The sequence below is a fragment of the Procambarus clarkii genome, chromosome 47 (assembly GCF_040958095.1).
Source record: "Procambarus clarkii isolate CNS0578487 chromosome 47, FALCON_Pclarkii_2.0, whole genome shotgun sequence".
Lineage (NCBI taxonomy): Eukaryota > Metazoa > Arthropoda > Malacostraca > Decapoda > Cambaridae > Procambarus > Procambarus clarkii.
Genome location: NC_091196.1, coordinates 17,163,313 through 17,178,622, shown reverse-complemented (window position 1 = coordinate 17,178,622; position 15,310 = coordinate 17,163,313). Strand labels below are relative to the sequence as shown.

The following is a 15,310-nucleotide window of genomic DNA, read 5'->3' as shown; positions in this document are numbered from 1 at the left end:
ACCCTGTGCAATACAATTCCATAATATTCCTCAACCCTGCAATATACAATACCATAATATGCCTCTACCGTATGCTATACAATATCATAATATAGTTTACTCGAGACCAACTAACACTAGTGGTCTCGATGAGGACAGGAAGCCGGCGGCTTGTCAAGGTCCCCCATTTGCCTGTAATTGACCCCCTCAATGCTACAGGATACAACAACACACAAACACATGCGAGCCAAGCACCCTATGCAGACTTTGAGACCATAAGCAACTCACCAAGACTGTAGGTCGGCCGCGTGTGCCACGGGACATCCTGCTCGGCTCACCTCTGCCTTGCATACTTCCTCCACCTTCCCTGCCATTACTGCCATACTGCTAGTTGGCCAAAACATTACTTCATTATTTCTCTCCAATGTTAATTTTACAATAATATTTCCTAAACACACTAATATATTAGTGAAGATTTATAATATTTATATAGTAATCTACATACAGTTAATTTAGAGAATTACATTAAGATAACAACATTATAATATCAAATAGGGTTAAAATTCTAGTAGGGATTTTCCCTTCAAATTTCCTGATTACCAGCAAAAGACAGTAATGCCCTCTCCATTATGAGATAAGAAATATTTATTAAAAGATTTAATTTTTCTATTAAAATCCTTAAAATACATGAAAAAACTACAATATATGGAATTTTAAGTAATACTTACATATATACAATATATGCAAATGTGTGCAAGTACCTAAGTGTAATTACAGGATGAGAGCTACGCTTGTAGTGTCCCATCTTCCCAGCACTGTCATATAACACTTTGAAACTACAGAAGGTTTTGGCCTCCACTACCTTCTCACTTAGCTTGTTCTGACCATCTATCGCTGTTTGCACAAGATAACCTCCTAATAACTTTTCAGGCCCCTTTGTTTCCTTAGCTTGAATCCGAGTCCTCTTGTTCGTGAAGTTGCTGGTTTCAGTATTCGCTTCAGTTTTCTCACCTTAATTTGTTATACTCAAATTCTGTCAGTTGAAATGTAACCAATCACAGGCGAGTAGGCCTCTGACGTCATGCCAGACAGAGGAGCATCAGGCATGCTCCCAGCAGCCTCAGTTATCCTCACAGACCCAGAGTAGGTGGACCTCGGCTGGCCAGTTATACACCTGTTTGCCTCACTCAATAAATATATACAGAAGCGACTACTGTGTCTACATTCAACCCGAACAAGGCAAACGAATACTGGTAGCAGCAGTGGGATCCAGAAATTTTTTTCTGGAAGCAAAAGTTCCAGTACCCAGCATCGCCTCGTGTTCCAGCCAAAACCGCCGCCACCGCCACCGCCATAAGCCGCCATCCTGCCACCCACGCATCAAATATTGTGCCAGACCGGGGTCCTGCCATCAACCACTACTCCAGGCTAACGTTTTAGAAGTAAGGGTCAATATTTTCCTGTGAGAACGCTCACTCATCAGTGAGGAGGAAGGAAGCTTCCCGCGCCAGCCATTTTTGAACCTCGCGCCACCACGTGGGAACCACCTATTACACCCACCACCACCACCACCGCCACCCAAGCTGACAGTATCAAGCTTCGTGAGGGTGCAAGCTACTGCAATCGTCGTCAGCCATCGTCGCAGGTATCAACTGGTTATTCCATCGTCGCAATATTGTCGTCGTCAGAATTTATCTTCGTGCCTCTAGCCTGAACAGTGTGGGGTCCCTGAGTCTCGCGCCACCGCCGCCAGGAGCGCTGCCGTCGCATCCAGTTTGTAAACACGCCTCACATGGGCCTCTTCCGATCTTCACGACGCTTCTCCTACTTTGGCTACTGGTGATCCTCATAAATTACAACCCTGAGATAAGTAATTGCTAGTTGAGAACAACGTGCCAAGTGTTAAAAAGTGACTTATGTAATAATTCCCATAATATCCTGTGAATTAACCATTCAGTGACTTGTTAAATATTGGAGCTGGTTCAGTACTGCACTCCCCACAGTTTTCCTGTGTGATTTAAACATTCCTGCTTCTTACAGTAATTTCATTGAATTTTAATTGTTCTCCTAGAGTGTTATTGGTAAATTCAAATTCCAGTGAATTAAGAAATCCTTGTTTTAGTAGCAGTTAAGGATTTGTGCAATATAATTTTTTTTTAATTCCTCCAGGCCTAAAATTTAAATTTATTCCTTCAACATTGCATATTATAATTTTTTTTTACCATAGTTATATACATTCCTGTGTCCAGTTTATGTGCTACATACATATTTCTTGCATTGCCACTTGCTGTGTTGAATCTTTTTAATGAAATTTTGCAATTGCACTTCCAGTTTTTATATTCTCAATTGCTGTGCTTAGTCTGGTTTAATTAATTTACATACATCTAATTCCAGTCATTTTTTAATGAAAGATTGCTAAATTTAGTTTACAATTGCTTGTTCTTAATTATTTTCTTGCCTAGCCCAATTTAATAATTTTATTTCTGCCATTTTTACTTTAGCCAAGTTGATATTTTTTGTGTTTATTTTTGTGTATACTATTTCTGATGCCAGGTGCACTTAATTATAATCTGCGTTCAAATATTACTTCCACGGCTGTGACAATGCCTACCACTGTTGAAACCCCTTCAGAATCAATGGGAACAGTTGCTCGTCCCAATGGCCAGAGATCAGCTCAGGAAATGGCTATTCCTCTTTTTGCTGGGGAATCGCGTTTATTAGAATCATGGTTTAGTAAGGTTGAAGCGAAAACAGTTGCACGTTTTTCTAAGCCTACTGATGCCGAATACTTAGCAATTGCACGGTCAGCCGTGGACACAACCAAAGGTGATGCACGTTTTGTTGTTGATGAGAAAGCCATTGTTAGCTTCCAGTCTTGGCCTGAATTTAAGGATTTCTTTCGCCGTCGCTTTGTTAATAAAGGAGACCTTGACCCATATAGGTTAGTCAAGAAAATTGCCAATGCCACCATGCAGCCTGGTGAATCGTTTAATGCGTTTACTAGCCGTCTCGATCAGTATCTGTATGCCTTAGTTTCTGCTATGAATAATTCAACTTGGTTAGATAAAGACAATAATCTGTCCCCTGAGGCTATGGCCAAAATGATAGCATTTGGTACTTTAATGCATTTTGCCCCCGAGCATACAAAACCAATCGTTGAGCAACAAAATTTTGGTGTTAAACATGAAATTGGTGAAGTATTTGAGGCTATTAACAATGCCGCAGATAAACTAGCTCCCCGAAGTGCTCAACTGTTGCCACCCTCTGATGCTGTAAATGTAGTTACAAGTTCTCAGCATCCTCCCACAAATTCTCAAAACTCTTGGTCGCAGAAGCGTACCCATGCTCGTAGCCCCCAGTCAAATTCGCCGCCTCATAAAATGCCGAAACGCCATAGTCCACAACCATCCACTCCCTCATGTTGGCATTGTGGTAAGAGTAACCACCTTGCAAGGGACTGTTGGTCCGCCCCTAGATCATCCCCTCCTAGACAATTCTCTCGGCCCCCTCATCAATCTAATCATTCTAGGCTTCCATATTGCACGTACCATAAACAAGTTGGTCACCACACTGCGGATTGTAGAGCTAGGCAAAGGACATCTCCACCTCGTAACTCCCATGGTCAGTCTTGGCGAGGCTCACAGCGTCCAAGACATTATCAGAACTCTCGTAATTACAACTCCCAGCCCAGCTATAATGCAACTTCAAATTATAATGCTCAGTCACAGAATGCTGGAGCTCAGAATGTTCACTCCATGTCGTCGGGAAACCCCCAAGGCCATCCGCTAACCAATTCAAGCTAGCCAATCCTAGTGCCCTCCCTGTGTATTCAGTAGCTACCCAAAATAGATTTGGACACTTGACAGAGGAGGACACTGACTCTAGACCAGTTGTAGATGTTGACGGATCCACAGTAAATTTGACACAAACAAGACGCAGATATCCCAGACAACATAAGTCAAAAATAGTAACTTGTCCAGTCTCAAGTGATGGTCCCCTTGTATCAGCCATTGTACATGGTAGAGTTTTAAAAGTTTTTCTTGACTCAGGTGCAAAAATTAATATTGTCAAGCCCTCAGCTCTTAGAGACATTGAAAGTAAGCACCCTACTATTTTAAAACAGTCACACATACCTTTTCTAAGTGGTATTTCAGGAAATAAAGTAAAAGTTCAGGGTGAAATTGACCTCCCACTCAAGTTCAATGATGTCACATTGTCTATAACATGTTTAGTTGTTGACATTATTCATTTTCCTGGAGACATTCTCTTAGGTCTGTACACCATGATTGATGAAAATATTGCATTGTTTCCCCATCGTTGGAACATAAGTATCAAAGACCATGTCATACCTTTGTGTAGCATGTATCGACAGGGCCACGAGTTCAACCTTCAATCAGATTATGTTAATTTTGTTGACACCCGCCTTGCTAGCGTAGGTTTGTCAGATCATTGTCGTGGTAGCATACCCGAGAAAACAGGCACTCGATTGAAGCATAGTAGTTGTACAGTTGTTAAGGAGAATGAGTATCGGGACTTTCTGGAAGGGGACGCCCTAACGGATTCTCGTTGTCTCGCTCGCCTGGCAGCTTCCATCTCTGAAGTCAGTGGTTCCACGGCTACTGACACTGTGCTACACCCTCATTCTCTCACCAGAATAAGAGTTAAGGTTCAGGGAGTGCCTGAGTTGTCGGATGTGATTGCGGAAAGTGAAACATGTAAAGTGAATGGTACATTTGTTGAACCCTCCTGGCACACAGTGCAGGATGGTACTGTCACACTTTTTATCGCAAGCACAAGTAATGCCGATATCCATCTCCAGTCTGGTACCCATGTTGTAGATTTTGCTATTACTCGTTACCGGTGCGAGTTGTGGATGATGTCTCCATGGATCATACTGTTTGTACACTCACACCAGGAGAACAGGGATCTCAGCCAGAGGTGCAAGCGCAACACCTCAGTCCTACTGATTTTCCTGACTCGGTGGCTCAGCTTTTGAAAATTTTGAACAAGAATAGAGCTGTTGTTGCTCTACCAGGAGAAAAATTAGGTCTCACTCCTCTCATTACACATAAAATTCCCCTTGAACAAGGAACTACGCCTATTTATGTACCAGCTTACCGTCTTCCCCATTCTCAGAGAGCAGAAGCAGATAGACTTGTAGAAGAAATGTTACAGAGTGATGTAATTGAATCGAGTAATTCGCCATGGAACGCTCCATTGATTCTTGTACCAAAGCGAGATGGGACTTGGAGACCTGTAATCGATTATCGCAAGCTTAACAGAGTAACAATACCTGATCGTTTCCCACTTCCAGTTCTAAATGATTTGTTGCAAAGTATTGGTCGAAACAAAGTATTCTCAACGTTAGATTTGTTGCAGGGATTCTGGCAAATCCCCCTTGATGAGGAAAGTAAACAATTGACAGCCTTTAGTACTCCCAATGGTCATTTTCATTTCAAAAGAATGCCGTTTGGTTTGCGTAGTAGTCCAATAACCTTTTCACGGCTCATGACAAATCTATTTCGTAGATTGATAGGAAGTACGCTTCTAGTTTACCTTGATGATCTCATAATCATGTCGCAAGATGTTCAGACTCATTTCCAGAACCTTGAAAAGGTACTTGCAAAGCTCGCTGAAGCTAATTTAAAAATAAAGCTTGCAAAATGTTCATTTTTAAAGCAAAAGATTAATTTCCTAGGTCATACAGTTACACCTTCAGGTATTACATTGAATGAATCAAAAATTATTGCTGCCCGTGATTTTCCAACACCTCGTACCGCAGAAGCCGTAAGACAGTTCACAGGTCTTGTAGGATTTTATCGTTCATTTATTGCTGGATTCTCTATTATAGCCGCTCCGCTTTACAAGTTGCAAAGAAAAGATGAACCCTTTGTTTGGGGAGAGGCCCAGGATCAGTCATTCAAAAAACTCAAAGCAGCCTTGATTTCGTCACCTGTCCTTAGGTATCCAGATTTTTCTAAACCTTTTACGTTGGTTACAGATGCTAGTGACATAGGTTTAGGTGCTGCATTACTTCAAACAGAAGGTCACAGAGATCACGCAATAGCTTATGCTAGCCGTACTTTATCTAAAGAAGAGAAAAATTATAGTGCAACAGAACGAGAAGCCTTGGCAGTTGTTTGGGCACTTAAACATTTCAAGGATACAATTTATAATTACCCAGTTCATGTTCTTACAGATCACCAACCATTAATTCCCTTGTTCAAAAATAAGAATCCAGTTGGAAAGTTTGCTAGATATTTGCTCACAATTCAAGAATTCAATCCCACATTTGGATATATTCCAGGAAAGCAAAATGTTGTAGCTGATGCGTTTTCTCGACACGTAGCTGCGATTCAGTTAAATTACCCAGCATTAGATGCTACAGTAGTAGAAACGGAACAAAGACAAGACCCCATATGGGCACCCGTCATTAAATTTTTGACTAAGCAAGACACTCGCCCGATTCATAAACCACCAGTACCATTGAAAGAACTAGTTATGTTGGACAATTTACTGTGTAGAGTAGTAAAGCTAGGGACAGCCTCGAGGAAATGTTGTCAGTTAGTTGTTCCAGCTGTCTTGGTACCAACTGTGTTAAAAATTATCCATGATGCTCCTGCAAGTGCACATCCAGGAAAGGATCGTACACTCCAACAAGGTCGATTGAAATATTTTTGGCCAAAAATGGCTAAGGAGATTGCTCATTATGTTGACAGATGTTTAACTTGTTTACAGCACAAGGGACATGTTTCAGGACCTAATCCAATTCAGGTGTACCCAGCAACTAAAGCTCCTTGGGAACGAATATCGATGGATTTATTGACAAATTTTGCGGAAACAGAGAAAGGGAACAAACATTTGCTTGTAATGGTCGATAATTTTTCACGGTTTTGCGAACTAGTTCCTATCCCGAACAAAACAGCTGAAACCATAGCCAGCGCATTCCATGACCAAATAATTTGTAGATATAGTATGCCTAAAGTAATCCTTTCAGATAATGGTCCAGAATTCAGTAATAGTATTCTAACTAGCTTGTGTGATTTATATAACATCAAAAAATGTAGCATCATGCCTTATCATCCGGCAAGTAATGGACTAGCTGAACGTACTAACAGGAAAGTGTTAGATGCCTTGAGAGTCACGTTGAATTTTGATAACAACAATTGGGATGATTTTATACCCTTAATTCAGTGTGCTATAAATTCTTCAATTAATGTTTCTACTGGTGACACACCTCACGCTATTCTTTATGGTACAGATAAGATCCTCCCTAATGAATTGATTAACGTACCTCCTACTCCCTTATATAACGTAGATGATTTTGTTCAAGTGAAGCGTAGACAAATGCAATTAGTATTCAAGAAAATACGAGAACAACTGTCCAAAGCAACAGCCGAGTTCACTCTAGCAAGGAATGCACGAGCTAAACCCAATAAAATAACTATTGGATCTGTAGTAATGATACTTAACCAACACAGGTCTGGTCCTATGTACAAGTTAACTAAGAAATTTTTGGGTCCATATAAGGTAATCGAGCTTATTAAAGGTAACAAATACAGACTTAAGAACTTGTTAACAGGAGAGTATATAAATGAGCATTTAGACCACATGAAGTTAGCTAAAATGACTGTTGACGAGACTGATGAGGAAGATGACAATGAACTTACCCAGACAGATACTCCTACTCGGACACCACCTTCTGTGGTTGACAGACCACTTGATGTTCAGCAACCCCATACTAGCAATTATAATCTTAGATCTAGACCTCTCGTTTCAACCGTGCACTCACCACACGTCCATTGGCTAGATGTTAACGAGGATATCTCTCAAGATGATAGTTTGTCACATGAAGTTTCATCCGTTCCGGACCTTCAGTCAGAGCCAGAGTTGTATAGTGCTCTGGATGAGCTAGGTGTAGATATCCGCAGAATTTATAATTGATTGCACTCTGTAGTTATTCTGTTTGTTTTGAAAAAAAAAAAAAAAAAAAAAAACTCAATTGCAGTATTTCTACCACATGTGTCTTATTATTACCATTATATATAATGTATAGTTTTTCTCAACTTTATTTTGTTATGAATTAGATGCCATTGTCAAGTCTACTACCATTTGTATTTTTACAGTGCTTGTCATAAGAGTTATTATTGTTCTAGCAACCACATTGTGGCCAGTGAATCCTGACTGCTATCACGCAGATGTTAGTCTTCTTGATCCAGGTCTTGTATATGCTTGTAAATATATTGCACATTATATATATTGTACATTGGTCTTGTAAATATATTGTATATTTCGAAAAAAAAAAAAAGAGAAAAAAAAAAAAAATTATCTATCTTGAAATTCAATTGTGGTTGTTAGGTCAGAACTTTGTTCTATTAATGTAATAATTGTTTAATTTTGTATGGTTTTCAAGCACATGCCATTGACACATGTTAATAATTTTGTTTAGGCAATACCTTGGGTTGTATTGTTCATATCTGATCAGTAGACATACACATGTTCTTAATACTCTGATTTAATCAAAGCATTGTTACCATGATTTTCACCTATTATGATGAATTTTTTTTTTTTGGTGCATATATGCCGAGTTGTTTGTATTACGCACACCTGATCTTCTTTCAATGTTTTATTATGCAAATTTCACATGTAAGCCATTATTGTATGCCACCGAGGTCCTTTCAGTATCATTGTAACTATATAGCTAGCCAGAGCTTGTCGACAAGGGACGTCGACTTGGTAGCGTGTCCGAGCGGTGTTATACTCAAATTCTGTCAGTTGAAATGTAACCAATCACAGGCGAGTAGGCCTCTGACGTCATGCCAGACAGAGGAGCATCAGGCATGCTCCCAGCAGCCTCAGTTATCCTCACAGACCCAGAGTAGGTGGACCTCGGCTGGCCAGTTATACACCTGTTTGCCTCACTCAATAAATATATACAGAAGCGACTACTGTGTCTACATTCAACCCGAACAAGGCAAACGAATAAATTCTCGTGCTACGTTGTTCATTTGGTATCATTTTGTTCGCAATAGAATTCCCTACAGGTGTATATGAAACTGAAAACTCACACCCCAGAAGTGACTCGAACCCATACTCCCAGAAGCAACGCATCTGGTATGTACAAGACGCCTTAATCCACTTGACCATCACGACCGGACAAAATGAGGTGATAGCCGAGGCTATTTGAACCACCCCACCGCCGGCACTCGGATAGTTATCTTGGGCATAGCATTTTACCAAATCACCTCATTCTTTGGGGCAACACGTGAGGAACACAAATGCGAACAAGCCTGAATGGTCCCCAGGACATATGCAACTGAAAACTCACACCCCAGAAGTGACTCGAACCCATACTCCCAGAAGCAACGCATCTGGTATGTACAAGACGCCTTAATCCACTTGACCATCACGACCGGACAAAATGAGGTGATAGCCGAGGCTATTTGAACCACCCCACCGCCGGCACTCGGATAGTTATCTTGGGCATAGCATTTTACCAAATCACCTCATTCTTTGGGGCAACACGTGAGGAACACAAATGCGAACAAGCCTGAATGGTCCCCAGGACATATGCAACTGAAAACTCACACCCCAGAAGTGACTCGAACCCATACTCCCAGAAGCAACGCATCTGGTATGTACAAGACGCCTTAATCCACTTGACCATCACGACCGGACAAAATGAGGTGATAGCCGAGGCTATTTGAACCACCCCACCGCCGGCACTCGGATAGTTATCTTGGGCATAGCATTTTACCAAATCACCTCATTCTTTGGGGCAACACGTGAGGAACACAAATGCGAACAAGCCTGAATGGTCCCCAGGACATATGCAACTGAAAACTCACACCCCAGAAGTGACTCGAACCCATACTCCCAGAAGCAACGCATCTGGTATGTACAAGACGCCTTAATCCACTTGACCATCACGACCGGACAAAATGAGGTGATAGCCGAGGCTATTTGAACCACCCCACCGCCGGCACTCGGATAGTTATCTTGGGCATAGCATTTTACCAAATCACCTCATTCTTTGGGGCAACACGTGAGGAACACAAATGCGAACAAGCCTGAATGGTCCCCAGGACATATGCAACTGAAAACTCACACCCCAGAAGTGACTCGAACCCATACTCCCAGAAGCAACGCATCTGGTATGTACAAGACGCCTTAATCCACTTGACCATCACGACCGGACAAAATGAGGTGATAGCCGAGGCTATTTGAACCACCCCACCGCCGGCACTCGGATAGTTATCTTGGGCATAGCATTTTACCAAATCACCTCATTCTTTGGGGCAACACGTGAGGAACACAAATGCGAACAAGCCTGAATGGTCCCCAGGACATATGCAACTGAAAACTCACACCCCAGAAGTGACTCGAACCCATACTCCCAGAAGCAACGCATCTGGTATGTACAAGACGCCTTAATCCACTTGACCATCACGACCGGACAAAATGAGGTGATAGCCGAGGCTATTTGAACCACCCCACCGCCGGCACTCGGATAGTTATCTTGGGCATAGCATTTTACCAAATCACCTCATTCTTTGGGGCAACACGTGAGGAACACAAATGCGAACAAGCCTGAATGGTCCCCAGGACATATGCAACTGAAAACTCACACCCCAGAAGTGACTCGAACCCATACTCCCAGAAGCAACGCATCTGGTATGTACAAGACGCCTTAATCCACTTGACCATCACGACCGGACAAAATGAGGTGATAGCCGAGGCTATTTGAACCACCCCACCGCCGGCACTCGGATAGTTATCTTGGGCATAGCATTTTACCAAATCACCTCATTCTTTGGGGCAACACGTGAGGAACACAAACGCGAACAAGCCTGAATGGTCCCCAGGACATATGCAACTGAAAACTCACACCCCAGAAGTGACTCGAACCCATACTCCCAGAAGCAACGCATCTGGTATGTACAAGACGCCTTAATCCACTTGACCATCACGACCGGACAAAATGAGGTGATAGCCGAGGCTATTTGAACCACCCCACCGCCGGCACTCGGATAGTTATCTTGGGCATAGCATTTTACCAAATCACCTCATTCTTTGGGGCAACACGTGAGGAACACAAATGCGAACAAGCCTGAATGGTCCCCAGGACATATGCAACTGAAAACTCACACCCCAGAAGTGACTCGAACCCATACTCCCAGAAGCAACGCATCTGGTATGTACAAGACGCCTTAATCCACTTGACCATCACGACCGGACAAAATGAGGTGATAGCCGAGGCTATTTGAACCACCCCACCGCCGGCACTCGGATAGTTATCTTGGGCATAGCATTTTACCAAATCACCTCATTCTTTGGGGCAACACGTGAGGAACACAAATGCGAACAAGCCTGAATGGTCCCCAGGACATATGCAACTGAAAACTCACACCCCAGAAGTGACTCGAACCCATACTCCCAGAAGCAACGCATCTGGTATGTACAAGACGCCTTAATCCACTTGACCATCACGACCGGACAAAATGAGGTGATAGCCGAGGCTATTTGAACCACCCCACCGCCGGCACTCGGATAGTTATCTTGGGCATAGCATTTTACCAAATCACCTCATTCTTTGGGGCAACACGTGAGGAACACAAATGCGAACAAGCCTGAATGGTCCCCAGGACATATGCAACTGAAAACTCACACCCCAGAAGTGACTCGAACCCATACTCCCAGAAGCAACGCATCTGGTATGTACAAGACGCCTTAATCCACTTGACCATCACGACCGGACAAAATGAGGTGATAGCCGAGGCTATTTGAACCACCCCACCGCCGGCACTCGGATAGTTATCTTGGGCATAGCATTTTACCAAATCACCTCATTCTTTGGGGCAACACGTGAGGAACACAAATGCGAACAAGCCTGAATGGTCCCCAGGACATATGCAACTGAAAACTCACACCCCAGAAGTGACTCGAACCCATACTCCCAGAAGCAACGCATCTGGTATGTACAAGACGCCTTAATCCACTTGACCATCACGACCGGACAAAATGAGGTGATAGCCGAGGCTATTTGAACCACCCCACCGCCGGCACTCGGATAGTTATCTTGGGCATAGCATTTTACCAAATCACCTCATTCTTTGGGGCAACACGTGAGGAACACAAATGCGAACAAGCCTGAATGGTCCCCAGGACATATGCAACTGAAAACTCACACCCCAGAAGTGACTCGAACCCATACTCCCAGAAGCAACGCATCTGGTATGTACAAGATAACTATCCGAGTGCCGGCGGTGGGGTGGTTCAAATAGCCTCGGCTATCACCTCATTTTGTCCGGTCGTGATGGTCAAGTGGATTAAGGCGTCTTGTACATACCAGATGCGTTGCTTCTGGGAGTATGGGTTCGAGTCACTTCTGGGGTGTGAGTTTTCAGTTGCATATGTCCTGGGGACCATTCAGGCTTGTTCGCATTTGTGTTCCTCACGTGTTGCCCCAAAGAATGAGGTGATTTGGTAAAATGCTATGCCCAAGATAACTATCCGAGTGCCGGCAGTGGGGTGGTTCAAATAGCCTCGGCTATCACCTCATTTTGTCCGGTCGTGATGGTCAAGTGGATTAAGGCGTCTTGTACATACCAGATGCGTTGCTTCTGGGAGTATGGGTTCGAGTCACTTCTGGGGTGTGAGTTTTCAGTTGCATATGTCCTGGGGACCATTCAGGCTTGTTCGCATTTGTGTTCCTCACGTGTTGCCCCAAAGAATGAGGTGATTTGGTAAAATGCTATGCCCAAGATAACTATCCGAGTGCCGGCGGTGGGGTGGTTCAAATAGCCTCGGCTATCACCTCATTTTGTCCGGTCGTGATGGTCAAGTGGATTAAGGCGTCTTGTACATACCAGATGCGTTGCTTCTGGGAGTATGGGTTCGAGTCACTTCTGGGGTGTGAGTTTTCAGTTGCATATGTCCTGGGGACCATTCAGGCTTGTTCGCATTTGTGTTCCTCACGTGTTGCCCCAAAGAATGAGGTGATTTGGTAAAATGCTATGCCCAAGATAACTATCCGAGTGCCGGCGGTGGGGTGGTTCAAATAGCCTCGGCTATCACCTCATTTTGTCCGGTCGTGATGGTCAAGTGGATTAAGGCGTCTTGTACATACCAGATGCGTTGCTTCTGGGAGTATGGGTTCGAGTCACTTCTGGGGTGTGAGTTTTCAGTTGCATATGTCCTGGGGACCATTCAGGCTTGTTCGCGTTTGTGTTCCTCACGTGTTGCCCCAAAGAATGAGGTGATTTGGTAAAATGCTATGCCCAAGATAACTATCCGAGTGCCGGCGGTGGGGTGGTTCAAATAGCCTCGGCTATCACCTCATTTTGTCCGGTCGTGATGGTCAAGTGGATTAAGGCGTCTTGTACATACCAGATGCGTTGCTTCTGGGAGTATGGGTTCGAGTCACTTCTGGGGTGTGAGTTTTCAGTTGCATATGTCCTGGGGACCATTCAGGCTTGTTCGCATTTGTGTTCCTCACGTGTTGCCCCAAAGAATGAGGTGATTTGGTAAAATGCTATGCCCAAGATAACTATCCGAGTGCCGGCGGTGGGGTGGTTCAAATAGCCTCGGCTATCACCTCATTTTGTCCGGTCGTGATGGTCAAGTGGATTAAGGCGTCTTGTACATACCAGATGCGTTGCTTCTGGGAGTATGGGTTCGAGTCACTTCTGGGGTGTGAGTTTTCAGTTGCATATGTCCTGGGGACCATTCAGGCTTGTTCGCATTTGTGTTCCTCACGTGTTGCCCCAAAGAATGAGGTGATTTGGTAAAATGCTATGCCCAAGATAACTATCCGAGTGCCGGCGGTGGGGTGGTTCAAATAGCCTCGGCTATCACCTCATTTTGTCCGGTCGTGATGGTCAAGTGGATTAAGGCGTCTTGTACATACCAGATGCGTTGCTTCTGGGAGTATGGGTTCGAGTCACTTCTGGGGTGTGAGTTTTCAGTTGCATATGTCCTGGGGACCATTCAGGCTTGTTCGCATTTGTGTTCCTCACGTGTTGCCCCAAAGAATGAGGTGATTTGGTAAAATGCTATGCCCAAGATAACTATCCGAGTGCCGGCGGTGGGGTGGTTCAAATAGCCTCGGCTATCACCTCATTTTGTCCGGTCGTGATGGTCAAGTGGATTAAGGCGTCTTGTACATACCAGATGCGTTGCTTCTGGGAGTATGGGTTCGAGTCACTTCTGGGGTGTGAGTTTTCAGTTGCATATGTCCTGGGGACCATTCAGGCTTGTTCGCATTTGTGTTCCTCACGTGTTGCCCCAAAGAATGAGGTGATTTGGTAAAATGCTATGCCCAAGATAACTATCCGAGTGCCGGCGGTGGGGTGGTTCAAATAGCCTCGGCTATCACCTCATTTTGTCCGGTCGTGATGGTCAAGTGGATTAAGGCGTCTTGTACATACCAGATGCGTTGCTTCTGGGAGTATGGGTTCGAGTCACTTCTGGGGTGTGAGTTTTCAGTTGCATATGTCCTGGGGACCATTCAGGCTTGTTCGCATTTGTGTTCCTCACGTGTTGCCCCAAAGAATGAGGTGATTTGGTAAAATGCTATGCCCAAGATAACTATCCGAGTGCCGGCGGTGGGGTGGTTCAAATAGCCTCGGCTATCACCTCATTTTGTCCGGTCGTGATGGTCAAGTGGATTAAGGCGTCTTGTACATACCAGATGCGTTGCTTCTGGGAGTATGGGTTCGAGTCACTTCTGGGGTGTGAGTTTTCAGTTGCATATGTCCTGGGGACCATTCAGGCTTGTTCGCATTTGTGTTCCTCACGTGTTGCCCCAAAGAATGAGGTGATTTGGTAAAATGCTATGCCCAAGATAACTATCCGAGTGCCGGCGGTGGGGTGGTTCAAATAGCCTCGGCTATCACCTCATTTTGTCCGGTCGTGATGGTCAAGTGGATTAAGGCGTCTTGTACATACCAGATGCGTTGCTTCTGGGAGTATGGGTTCGAGTCACTTCTGGGGTGTGAGTTTTCAGTTGCATATGTCCTGGGGACCATTCAGGCTTGTTCGCATTTGTGTTCCTCACGTGTTGCCCCAAAGAATGAGGTGATTTGGTAAAATGCTATGCCCAAGATAACTATCCGAGTGCCGGCGGTGGGGTGGTTCAAATAGCCTCGGCTATCACCTCATTTTGTCCGGTCGTGATGGTCAAGTGGATTAAGGCGTCTTGTACATACCAGATGCGTTGCTTCTGGGAGTATGGGTTCGAGTCACTTCTGGGGTGTGAGTTTTCAGTTGCATATGTCCTGGGGACCATTCAGGCTTGTTCGCAGGTGTATATGAATATAATGTCCAAAAG

General features: G+C 44.0%; 1 protein-coding gene across 19 annotated transcripts in view; it reads right to left on the bottom strand.

Annotated features, from left to right (window-relative positions):
* LOC123762893 (constitutive coactivator of PPAR-gamma-like protein 1 homolog) overlaps positions 1–15,310 on the bottom strand; it is a 194,622-nt gene that overhangs the window by 19,478 nt on the left and 159,834 nt on the right. For 13 of the 19 annotated variants that reach the window (XM_045749635.2, XM_045749640.2, XM_045749644.2 and 10 more), the window contains one exon: positions 268–366. The exons of 4 other annotated variants lie outside the window; for them this stretch is intronic. In XM_045749635.2, coding sequence (XP_045605591.1) covers positions 268–366 — 99 coding nt within the window. Of the gene's footprint in view, positions 1–267; positions 367–15,310 lie in introns of those variants that run through there. 2 more of the 19 variants (XM_045749639.2, XR_006773384.2) reach the window with 1 other exon arrangement.